The 12288-nt window shown below is 43.9% G+C and overlaps 1 protein-coding gene and 1 pseudogene across 2 annotated transcripts; both read right to left on the reverse strand.

The window, feature by feature from the left end:
* Window positions 1–3335: 3335 nt before the first annotated feature.
* LOC135549377 (short transient receptor potential channel 2-like) lies at window positions 3336–7795 on the reverse strand (annotated as a pseudogene).
* Window positions 7344–12276, reverse strand: xndc1 (xrcc1 N-terminal domain containing 1). Of its 2 annotated transcripts, XM_064981576.1 has the most exons (9): window positions 12101–12274; window positions 11717–11858; window positions 11433–11588; window positions 11111–11280; window positions 9544–9629; window positions 9159–9424; window positions 8972–9059; window positions 8681–8844; window positions 7351–8557 (listed from the first exon to the last, which is right to left on the reverse strand). In XM_064981576.1, the coding sequence occupies exons 1-9, from the start codon at window positions 12143–12145 to the stop codon at window positions 8316–8318; spliced, it is 1359 nt and encodes a 452-aa protein (XP_064837648.1). In that variant the 5' UTR covers window positions 12146–12274; the 3' UTR covers window positions 7351–8315. The 2 variants fall into 2 exon arrangements, with proteins under 2 accessions (XP_064837649.1, XP_064837648.1); XM_064981577.1 differs by lacking the exon at window positions 11111–11280 and having other exon boundaries at window positions 7344–8557; window positions 8934–9059; window positions 12101–12276.
* Between the last annotated feature and the right edge of the window lie 12 nt (window positions 12277–12288).

Genomic DNA, 12288 nt, shown 5'->3' on the forward strand with positions numbered 1-12288 from the left:
GAGCAGACATCGGTATCACTAGGTGTTCACAGATCATGTTTAATTTGTCTACATCACTTAACAATATTGTATACAGGGTAGTGGAGTATCTGATTACATGTATTCTGATTAGTTTTTTTGTAATCAGTGTAACAGCAGCAATATTGTAATCAGATTACAGATACTTAAAAAAAACTAGATTACTAAATTCAAGAAGGAATCTTTGTGAATATATACATTGACACCTTTCTGTTTTCTCAATGACATTCAATTCAGCATTGAAAAAAGGTGCAAGTTTAAGTTTGTTCCACCTCAGTGAGTCTGACCACAAGTCAGAGACCACTATGATGACACACCTGATGCATTTGATGGATACTTTTAGTCTTCTAATGCCTCTTAAGGGGAAAGTAATCTTATTCCAAAAATGACATTGCTTAAAAGTTTGGACAGGTAACTAGTAATTGTAACGGATTACATTTAGAAAGTAACCTACCCAACCTTGCGTGTATATACATGCCTTTGAATGATTTGTAGCTCATTTTACAGCAAAATAGTTTTATGCTATCTACTGCAAGTGTATATTGCTGCTTTGATGTAAAGATCTAATGTAGTCAACCTATTAAGGGACTATGGAGTTGACTGAAACAATGCTAACTGGCTGACACTTCTAATCTGAAGATGATGCACTCAGATGTGCAGTTCTCATTGGTCCTCTGTTGATGGACCCCTCCCCCTCCTGCAAGCCGAAGACAGTGTCCTGTGAGCTGCTGCTGCTGCCATCGGTCGGGAAGGAACCACCTTCTCCACCAGGATCTTCATCCCAGCCCTGGCAGTATTCTCCACCACCACGCTAGCTGTGGCAGCCTTCTTCTTAGTCACATTCTCCAACGCCCTCCCCGGGCCCTTAATCCACCTCTCGGTCATGTTGATTTTCCCCACCACTCTTTTCTCCTTCAGTTCCATCACCTTGACCTTCCTCTTTCAGATCTCCCAGGCCCATGTCTACTTTCCCTTCATTCCCACGTCCTCCCATATCATTCACTTTTTTGTCACCTCCTACAAGTCCGATCTACCTTTTTCTCTTTACCTTCTTCCATCCTTACTTCTGCCTCCACTGGATTGTCCTTTCCATCCACCTTCTCCACCATCTCATTAGTGCTTACCTTTTTATATCCGAATCTCCCCCTTCCCCTCACTGTCTCCTCTCTATTCTCTCTCCTGTTCTGCTCCATCTGGCTCCACCTCCTGTTCTGCTCCATCTGGCTCCACCTCCTGCTCTGCTCCATCTGGCCCCACCACCTCCTGTTCTGCTCCATCTGGCCCCACCACCTCCTGTTCTGCTCCATCTAGCCCCACCACCTCCTGTTCTGCTCCATCTGGCCCCACCACCTCCTGTTCTGCTCCATCTGGCCATACCTTAACCTGGGGCCAGATATAAAAAGGTAAGCGCCAACGAGATGGTGGGGAAGAAGGTGGAATAGAAGGTCCTGCTTCCCCTCCAGCCAGACAGGTTCCCACACCAATTAGAGGACAGAAGGTGGAATATGAAATATGAGATGAAACTGACCTTTGAGATAAGAGGTTGTTCTATTGTTGGTAGAGGAAGTTGGCTGTATAACACACATTCACACAGTATAACCTACCGTATGAGGTAGAAAAAGGCCTTAGGGGAGGGAATGATGTTGAAGGGAACAGGCATGGTGAGACCTCTGAAGAGAGCTTAGATCGGGCAAATATTCACTCAAGGTCAGCGACATCCTGAGAGGGGACAGGTAAGCAGCAGTCAGGGCCCATCCTAGAATCTCCCCTAAACTTTACCTTTGTGTCACAAAGGTCTAGAATTTGAGCTTTGAAACACTTTTATCTGCTACATTGGGAAGCAGTTTCTTCCATTCTAAGGCATTATCCTGCCCTTGAGGCGGACAAATTAAGAGCCAGGTTTCTTGAGTTTAATCTGATCTCGCCACAATCTTCTGGCAGGAGTTGGTGATCATTGATGCAATGAGCATATGGTGCAGCACGATGACGAAGGTGAAGATGCCGTAAAGGATCATGCCACCACAAACTCGGACATGTCCATATAGTCCTGGTTTGCCACCCCAAACATGGTCCAGAACAGGAAACGGAAAGTCTCATTAAACCTATGGAATGGAGTTAGGGTTGGGAGGATTATGATTATCATGAGTGATCTAACAAGAATGAAGCTAGGTAGTAGTGTACTTCAACATTTTCTTTCCCTTCCAAGATATGATTGGGTGACTTAAGGAACATATATGTTATTGATACCACAGAGGAAAGCTATTCCAATTATCATGAATATGAACATGAACCTAGGTAGAGAGAACCAACTCATTTCTATAGACCAACAAACTAACCTATCGACCACCCACACCATGTGGAATGAGCAGTGCAGAATATTCTGTTGACGGAAGCAAACTGGTCTCTATACAACTCCATGGTGATGGACTCTCCCAACAACGTGATGAGGAACCACATATAGGAGGCCGAGTGAAGAAGAAACTTAATCACTGAAATCTAAAGTATCTTTCCACCTGAGAGACATACAGTAGAATATGTCACAGGAGGCTGGTGGCCCCTTAATTGGGGAGCGCGGGCTCGTGGTAATGACTGGAGCAGAAAAGGTGGAACGGTATCAAATACATTGTTTCCATGTGTTTGATGCCATTCCATTTACTCCATTCCAGACATTATTATGAGCCGTTCTCTACTCAGCAACCTCCACTGGAGTATAAACATAGCCAAGGGCAAATACATGAGAAAACTGAGCCATACATCTGCAGGCCCAAGACAGACCCAAGCAGAGTCACACAAGGCCCATACAACATCACCACCTTTACAGAACGTCAGGACATCTGAGCTTGGACGTGGATGCAGACGAGGCAGAGGGAAGAAGATCCCCACAGACACCAGCAGCTTTCATCCTGCTTCCCCTCCAGCCAGACAGGTTCCCACACCAAATAGAGGACAGCACCTGCTGGCAGATAGGGTGTGCCACAAACCAGAGAGAGAGAAAGAGTGGCCACAATTCACAAACAGGACATAGAGAGAGGGATACACTATCTCACTGAACATGTTCATTATACTGTAAATCATTGACAGCAGCACCCCAAATAACACCACTGAGAATCTACTAGCTCTGTAGCTGCTTGTGGCTCTACCCATTTCTGGTTATAGATGACTGGGCTCTACCCGTTTCTGGTTATAGATGACTGGGCTCTGCCCGTTTCTGGTTATAGATGACTGGGCTCTACCCGTTTCTGGTCATGGATGACTGGGCTCTACCCGTTTCTGGTCATAGATGACTGGGCTCTACCCGTTTCTGGTTATAGATGGTTTCAGTCTCCACAGCTGTTCAGGATGGTGGTGACCTCACTCTGGTTAAGGACAATCCCCAGCAGCTCCACCCTAAACTCCTGGCACAGCTCCTCCAGACACAGGTACTGAGGCTGTGGAAGAGATAACACAAACAACCACTCAGACAAACAACCTAATAACACTTCACATAACAGCACAGAATAGATCAAATCAAATTATATTGGTCACATGCAGATGTTATTGCGGGTGTAGCAAAATGCTTGTGTTCCTAGCTCCAACAGTAGTATCTAACAATTCACAATACGGCTGTCGTAAGAACAGGACCAAGACGCAGTGGATGTTGAGTTCCACATATTTAATTAAAAGAGAAACTTAAACAAAACCAAATATAACAATAAACGAACAACTAAACGTGACTACGTGGTGTACATGCACAAACACAAAGCAATATCCCACAAATGCAGGTGGGAAAAAAGCCTACCTAAATAGGATCCCCAATTAGAGGCACCGATTACCAACTTTCTCTAATTGGGAACCACACAAACCACCAACCTAGAAATCTATAAACTAGATAACCCCCCCAGTTACGCGCTGACCTAAACACCATAGAGAACCGAGGGCTCTCTATGGTCAGGGCGTGACAAAAATGGAATTAAGAAATATAAACATTACGACGAGCAATATACAGTAGAATAGAATACAGTATATACAGTGCCTTCGGAAAGTATTCAGACCCCTGGATTTTTCCACATTTTGTTTGGTTACGGCCTTGTTCTAAAATTGATTCAATTGTATTTTCTCCTCAATTTACACACCATAACCCATAATGACAAAGCAAAAACAGTTTAAAAAAAATATTTGCTAAAAAATTAAGCCGAAATCACATTTACATTAGTATTCAGACCCTTTACTCAGTACTTTGTTAAAGCACCTTTGGCAGCGATTACAGCCTTGAGTCTTCTTGGCTATGACGCTACAAGCTTGGCACACCTGTATTTGGGGAATTTCTCCCATTCTTCTCTGCGGATCCTCTCAAGCTCTGTCAGGGTGGATGGGGAGCATTGCTGTGCAGCTATTTTCAGGTCTTTCCAGAGATGTTAGATCGAGTGCAGGTACGGGCTCTGGCTAGGCCACTCAAGGACATTCAGAGACTTGTCCCAAAGCCACTCCTGCATTGTCTTGGCTGTGTGGTTAGGGTCGTTGTCCTGTTGGAAGGTGAATCGTCACCCCAGTCTGAGGTCTTGAGCACTCTGGAGCAGGTTTTCATTAAGGATCTCTCTGTACTTTGCTCCATCCATCTTTGCCTCGATCCTGACTAGACTCCCAGTCACTGCCACTGAAAAACTTCCCTACAGCATGATGCTGCCACCACCATGCTTCACCTTAGGGATGGTGGTAGGTTTCCAGGCCAAAGAGTTCCATCTTGGTTTCATCAGACAAGAGAATCTTGTTTCTTATGGTCTGAGAGTCTTTAGGTGCCTTTTGGTAAACTCCAAGTGGGCTGTCATGTGCATTTTACTGAGGAGTGGCTTCCGTCTCGCCACTCTACCATAAAGGCCTGATTGGTGGAGTGCTGCAGAGATGGTTGTCCTTCTGGAAGGTTCTCCCATCTCCACAGAGGAACTCTAGAGCTATGTCAGAGTGACCATCGGGTTCTTGGTCACCTCCCTGACAAGGCCCTTCTCCCCCGATTGCTCAGTTTGGCCGGGCGGCCAGCTCTCTTCCATTTAAGAATGAAGGAGGCCACTTGGGGATGGTGAATGCTGCAGACATTTTTTGGTACCCTTCCCCAGATTTGTGCCTCGACACAATTCTGTTTCGGAGCTCTACAAACAATTTATTCAACGTCATTGCTTGGTTTTTGATCTAACATGCACTGTCAACCATGGAATCATATAGACAGGGGTGTCCTTTCCAAATCATGTCCAATCAATTGAATTTACCACAGATGGACTTCAAATCAAGTTGTAGAAACATCTCAAGGATGATCAATGGAAACAGGATGCACCTGAGCTCAATTTTGAGTCTCATAGTAAAGGGTCTGAATATTTATGTAAATAAGGTATTTTTTTTATACATTTGCAAACATTTGTAAAAACCTGTTTTCACTTTGTCATTATGGGGTATTGTGTGTAGATTAATGAGGATTAAAAAAAATCAATTTTAGAATAAGGCTGTAACGTAACTGTCACTCCCTGACCATAGTCTGCTTTGCATGTTTATATGTTTACTTTGGTCAGGGTGTGATCTGAGTGGGCATTCTATGTTGTGTGTCTAGTTGGTCTGTTTCCGTGTTTGGCCTGATATGGTTCTCAATCAGAGGCAGGTGTTAGTCATTGTCTCTGATTGGGAACCATATTTAGGTAGCCTGTTTGGTGTTGGGGTTTGTGGGTGATTGTCCTTATGTCCTTGTTCTGTCTGTGTCACTTAGCACCAGTATTAGGCTGTTTCGGTTTTCGTGTTACGTTTATTGTGTTTGTAGTTGATTCATGTTTACTTCGTTTTCAGCAAACATGGATCGCAATAGCCATGCCGCATTTTGGTCCGACTCCCTTCACCTATAGAAAACAGTGACAGTAACAAAATGTGGAAAAAGTCAAGGGGTCTGAATACTTTCCAAAGGCATATGAGATTAGTAAAGCAGTATGCAAACATTATTAAAGTGGCCAGTGATTCCATGTCTATGTATATAGGGCAGCAGGGAATAAAATGGTAACATGGTAATAGTATGGTAACAAGTTATAGTTACAATTAAAACATTCATTGCCCAGTATGGTTGTATTCCTGTTCCAGGGTAATATCGGTTTAGCCAGAATTTAAATCTTGCATACTTTATTTTTACGTAATCTGTCCAAAAGAGATTAGTTCCAGGGTAATGCACCACATACTGTGTGCATAGTGACTATATGGGCATAAGCACATACAAGATCTAACCTTGAACTCAGGTTCCTTCTTGGAAGCTTACGGATCTCCCTTCCGAGGCCGAAGGCACTGAGCATGGCATTGTATGAGGTGATGGACAGATAGGACATACTGTCAATGCCACGGTAGGTGTTGAGACAGGGAGAACTTCAGCAGGTCATACTGCCGCCCATTCCAGCACTCTACAGGCACAGGTGATCTTGTGTGAACGTGGGATGACGTGGCCCTTCTAGGTCAGCATGGTGACAATCTCATACAGGTCCTTCTGACAGGCCAGGGTCAGCAGGATCATGCCGGGGGCAAACTGCAAGTCGTCAATGGAGTGGTCGAAGATGGTCAGGGAGAAGGATTGCACGTCCATCTTGTTGCTCTTCTCCTGGTCCAGGCAGTGGAGGAGCCTCTTCACCACACAGGGCTGGTTGGTGTCGACGGCGACCAGTAGAGCCTCATGGATCTGGCAGAAGTCAAACTTGTTGCCCAGGTGGATGGACAGGTTGAGGGCCTTCAGCTGATGGATGATGCCGTCGCCAGGCTTCAGCAGGCCACACCATTATTATGTTCCCATCCTGGATGGCACTGACCACGCCTTTTCTTGTTCACCATCTCCTGCTCTAGCTAAAACCACAAGGAGACACAGAGAGTTCATTGCTTTGATATTTCTGAATCCAAACCAATTAATACAAAAATGTATAATAAAACTGCAAAACACAAATCACTATTAAATAATTTGTTTGGACTGGGTAGTCTACAGATGAACATTAAGATATTCACGAAGGGAATTTGTGAGTACCATGCAGTATCAAGGTATGACACAGGATAAAATAGCATTATAATCTGAGAAATTAACAGGAATAAACATTATGAAGACATAAGTAGACACAATGTAATGTTACTATGAGGACCACTCCTAGATGAAATTGCAAGATACTATCAAGACCATCAGTAATAGGTTTCTATTCAAGTAAATCTGTTCATATTCATTCCTGTCATTTTATGTATTTTGTTTACTGATTTTTAAATCATTTGTAGTCTCATTGTAAAGCACTTTGAGCTGCAAATAATGTATGAAAGAAGCTTTACAATTTAAGTTTATTATTGCAGTATTAAACTAAATTGACTTACATTCTACTACAAAATGCATACCATACTTCTTTACACATTTTACATCATATTTCAATCTGTTTCACATCTTTTCTTTGCTAAGTTTGTTTCAAATACACTAACCTTGAGGTTTCTTTAGTGAAAGTGACAGACAGTAATTTTTGTCCGTAGTGTGAAGGTAACCTCACATTAAATTGGTGGAAATCCAAGCGCCCTGGTTATTCTTGAGGCTAAGAGGTTGGTAGGAGAGAACGGCAGTGAAATCCACTGACTGCTGTTTGGGCCTACTGTGGTAATGTGCTCTTGGCTGAGTACACAGGTTAGCTTGGTTAGAATTTCTCGCCACAAACCAAGTAACACATCTCTACTCTCCTGGGACAGGACTAATTAAAAAGCAACCATTTCAGTGTTACACACATGGCAAGACCCAAACCAGGGAGTGGCCCTTGCCTTCCATACCAAGCCTCTATTAACATGATCATTGGAAATGCTCCCCAGTGGAAACGTTGCAGATGAGACGCTGTTAACAGGTACCAGGAGTAATTAACATTCCCTGTGCAACAAGTTCAATGGTGAAAAAAAAACAAAGAACAGCCAACAAGACAATATCAGTTAATTTAATTGATAATTTCAATTATGTGATAACTTCCTGAACAAAGATGAACTGAACAGTCTATGATTGATGCTGTTTATAGTATACAATATATTATAGGTCATCATTAGCACATAGCATGTGTAAACAGTGCAATAACAAACAGCCTTCAATGAGCTCAGGAGAGAACCAATCACTCAGAGCAGAGTGGTGAATAGAGGTAGGCAGAGAGAGATTCATTATTTGTCCAGGTATATATAGCTACAGAACAAGTCAGTAAAATACAAATATACATACAGTATATTAAAAACAAAAGATTGTCCACGTTTGCTGCACTGCCCACTGATTAAAAGCAAAAACGTGTTAATATACAATGCATTCTTTCCTAGTCCACCCAGATAACATGGGGGTCCACAGGGTCTCCACAGGTGCTGGCGTGCATCTGGATGTGGGACAGAGGGAACTTGAAGGAGCAGAGAGGGCAGGGCACCATGGACTCCTCCAGGCTAGCGGGAGAGACAGGGAAGTGGCGTGGAACAGGGGTCACAATCCCCCCAGGGAGCTTCCTGGTCTCCACCTGCTGGCAGGAGGCGGCGTGGAGTGGCAGGTACTCTGCAGTAAAGAACACTGCAGCATAGAGAAAGAACAGACAACGGGTGTCAATACTACTGTTGATTGTAACAGTGAATCAATATACAGTATGTCATACAGTCCATGAAGAGACAGAATAAGAAACCAATATAAACACACCTCCGCATATTGGGCATGTGGTCTCAAGGTCACCAGTGTCCTGAGGCTCTGGAGATGGGTGAGGATGAGGAGCTGTGGCAGTGTGTTGTAGAGTAGCTATTGACCTCTTACAGACTGTAGGTTTTCCGTGCTTACTAGAGGTGGTGCCATTCAGCTGGTTCTGCCTGGGAGGGAGGTAAAGAACAGAGATTCATGCTGAGAGATACTTGTGAGATAGAAGTTGCTCCTATGTGCAGATCCAGGATAAGCTTACCCTCCCAAAATGATCCATGGGGTGGAGTAGAGGAATACCTGCTTTTGGAGTTCGGTTTTCTCTTCAGCTGTCTTTGAGAAGTATTTTCCTTGGAGCTGCGAACTGTGCTTAAACAAGCCATTGAAGCTGAAAAACGTCACAACTTATCATTTGTCAAGTTTCGTGTTGCCAAAACAAAATTACCACGCAAAATGCAATGGTATTTCTGAGAGCTGAGGTGTTTACCTGTGTGAGGGTGTATATTTCCCATATTTCCAACTGGCTTTCCTTTGTTGTGTGTAGCTGTATGAGCCCCTGGCTTTCCCTGGTTGGGGATATGAGTAGTTGCATCTGGCTTGGCTGTGGGAGGGGAAGAGGTTGCTGTATTCTGAGTGCCAGAGGATGATGTGTGACTGGGAGACAAGGAAGTGGAAGGAAGGGAAAGGGAACGCCTGGCAGCCTGGGACGCTGTGAGGACCATACGAGCTGTCCGGCTCAGAACCACACCCTCCCTGACAGCAGGGGGAGACAACAAAGGTGTAAGTGATTTTCTGTAAAAGTATTTATTCATTCAATGCTGTCTAATCTGTTTGACAGTGCCTCATACAAAACTTTAAATTCCTCCACTTACCCTTTCGCTCCCCCAAAGAAAGTTTTCTGCACAGCAGGGCTCGACAGCCATTCTCTCACGCCTGATGCTGATTTGTCTGGGGTTGTCTGAATAGAGAGAAGGTCAAAGGAGAGTAAGAATACAAACATACACCTCTGGCCTCTTGATGTTTACCAATAATACAAATCTCTTGTATATTCCCAAATTATAAACTGGATTGTACGAGCCCTGAATGCTGATTGGCTGACATACTACGGGTATGACAAAACATTTATTTTTACTGCTCTAATTACGTTGGTAACCCGTTTATAATAGCAATAAGGCACCTCGGGGGTTTGTGGTATATGGCCAATATACCACGGCTAGGGGCTGTGTCCAGGCACTCAGCGATGCGTCACACATAAGAACAGCCTTTAGTTGTGGTATATTGGCCATATATCACACCCCCTTGTACCTTACTGCTTAAGAATACACACGCTTACATTTTTCATAACAGCCCAAATCGATCACCATAGGGTCGTTCCATATGATTTCAATCACCTAAAATCAGATTTTCACAAATGTTGGAGCTTAAACCCTTACATCTGAAGTGTGTGTTGTGCCCGTTATTGGTTGAGACACAGTATACTCTTGAATACAGGGTAAAAGTGAAAAAGATTGAAATCATATGGAACAACCCCATAAGAAGACAAATCTACAACTCTTATCTGTTTAAATATAATTCAGTCATTTAGCAGATGCTTTTAACCAGAACAAAACATTTTTTGGGGGGGAATAAGACAGATGTCTTATTGAACATACTATTTGAAGAGGTTGGGTTCAAACCTTTTCGCAAGATGGGCAGGGACTCTGCTGACCTAGCATCAGGGGGAAGCTGGCTCCACCATTGGGGTGCCAGGACAGAGAAGCGCTTTGACTGGGCTGAGCGGGAGCTGACCACCCGTAGGGGGTGGGTGGACCAAGAGACCTGGGCCTGGTTTCCCAAAAGCATCTTAAGGCTAAGTTTATCATTAGGACCTCCATAGGAGTAATGTTAAACAAGTGATGTATAAAAAGACGCTTCAAATGAAAATATAAACAGGAAGCTATAGACTCGTGTTCAATCATTTTATTTATATTCTCTCTACTTGTTGGCTACTGTCTGTAAGTCTCAATATTTTTCATGTGTCGTCCAACATGTGGGCAACAATGTGACAAATTGGTGATTTAGTGCATTTTTATAGGGTAAGCATTAGAATAAGCCACCTCGATATTTGCAGCCGTAGGTGGTAATATCTTTCTAGTAGCTGTTCCGTCGTCAAGTATTGTGAAATAATTATAAATGTTAAGGTAAGAGTTGAGTGGAGAAAGCTGACCCGAGAGCAGCACTCCCTTTCTTTTGATCATATCAGTACCAACACACACTAACAACGCACTTAGCGATCGTTCTCTCTGCATGGTGCTTTGGGAAACGCATGTTATATCTTTGGCCTTTGTAAGAAAGATGCAACAAGAACTACTGCTATCATGAAACCGGGCCCAGAGGTGTTCTCTGCGATTTACTGTACCGTTCTCTCTGAAGAGTTCACTGCCAAGTCTATACACACACCTGACCCTGGTTCTCTTTGCAAGTCTGTGTGGTGCCCTCCTCGCTCTCCTCCAGGGGGCTGCGGATGCGCAGGAAGGACAGGCCAAATTGAGAGCGCTTGTTAAAAGGCTGGGTGCAGGTTACTCTCACCCGGTCCCAGCTGTCCTCTGCACCTTCTGACAGGAAATCACCTGGGGGGGGGGGTCAATTGTTTTGTCTAAAGGAGGGTTTACTAAAGAAGCATCTTCGGACACCGATTCTCAATCCCTTCATCTATATTGCATGACATATCAGTCCTACTATTGTCATAGGGCTGAGATCCATCCAGTATATCTGGTCTCACCTTTCTTGAACATTCTCACTCCGGTCAGCCCAGTGCCCTGTCGCGATTCTGCTGGACTCATCAGTGTTGCTGTTGGCAACAGGGTGATATAGGGCTGGTCCAGGGGCCAAGAGGACCGGCCAACATCAATCTGAATGAACGCAGATCCACAGTTCCCTACAAATTACACAGCAAGTTGGGAAACAGTCATTAAATTATATGGAATATCAAAACAAAACGATAAGTGTCCCATTGTGCGTTTACTACAATACATAAACTTCATTGTCAATCTTGATGAGCCTTACCCACATCGATGTATCCAAAGTATGAGGCTCGCTCCAGCTGCAGTTCTGCTCTGAGGACTCCACTTCGGTCTTGGGGGTTGCACAGCCACGACCTGCTGTCTCCACCCACAACACATAGGTTCTCCACACAGTTCTTGGGGTCCTGCACCATTTCAATACAATTAGCTAGGAGCTACATGTATAGCTACTGATGCAACCCATGTGACATGGCTACATACGCTGTCCAGTAGTTGAACCTTTCTCATCATGCCAAATGCATTTGGTTAATGCTAGCTGCCTAGATAATTTAACTACCTAACGTTATTGAGCTTCTATTCATTGCTAGCTAGCCCTAGTCTACTTGCAGTAAGCTAAGTTAGTTGACGGTTAAATACACGAACTTACCTGTGACGTGAATGAAACGACGTGTTTAATTTTCACTGGGGCCATATTAATGTCAAATTAATTAGCTATCTGTTTATGTCAAATCCAAGAGACCATCAGCTGAACCGTTTGTTACTCGTACTTTTTCCCCGCCACCAGAAAACAACCACTGCTGTGAGTGTTGCCAAACGGAAAAGGAACTCGCGTGC

Source organism: Oncorhynchus masou, chromosome 12 (genome assembly GCF_036934945.1).
Source record: "Oncorhynchus masou masou isolate Uvic2021 chromosome 12, UVic_Omas_1.1, whole genome shotgun sequence".
NCBI lineage: Eukaryota > Metazoa > Chordata > Actinopteri > Salmoniformes > Salmonidae > Oncorhynchus > Oncorhynchus masou.

Coding starts and splice junctions, on each gene's coding strand:
- xndc1 (XM_064981576.1), bottom strand. CDS start 12,145: ATGGCCCCAGTGAAAATTAAACACGTCGTTTCATTCACGTCACAG. Junction 11,859..12,100: donor TCGTTTCATTCACGTCACAG/GTAAGTTCGTGT, acceptor GAAATGGTGCAG/GACCCCAAGAACTGTGTGGA. Junction 9,630..11,110: donor GCAAAGAGAACCAGGGTCAG/GTGTGTGTATAG, acceptor CTCTCTATTCAG/ACAACCCCAGACAAATCAGC.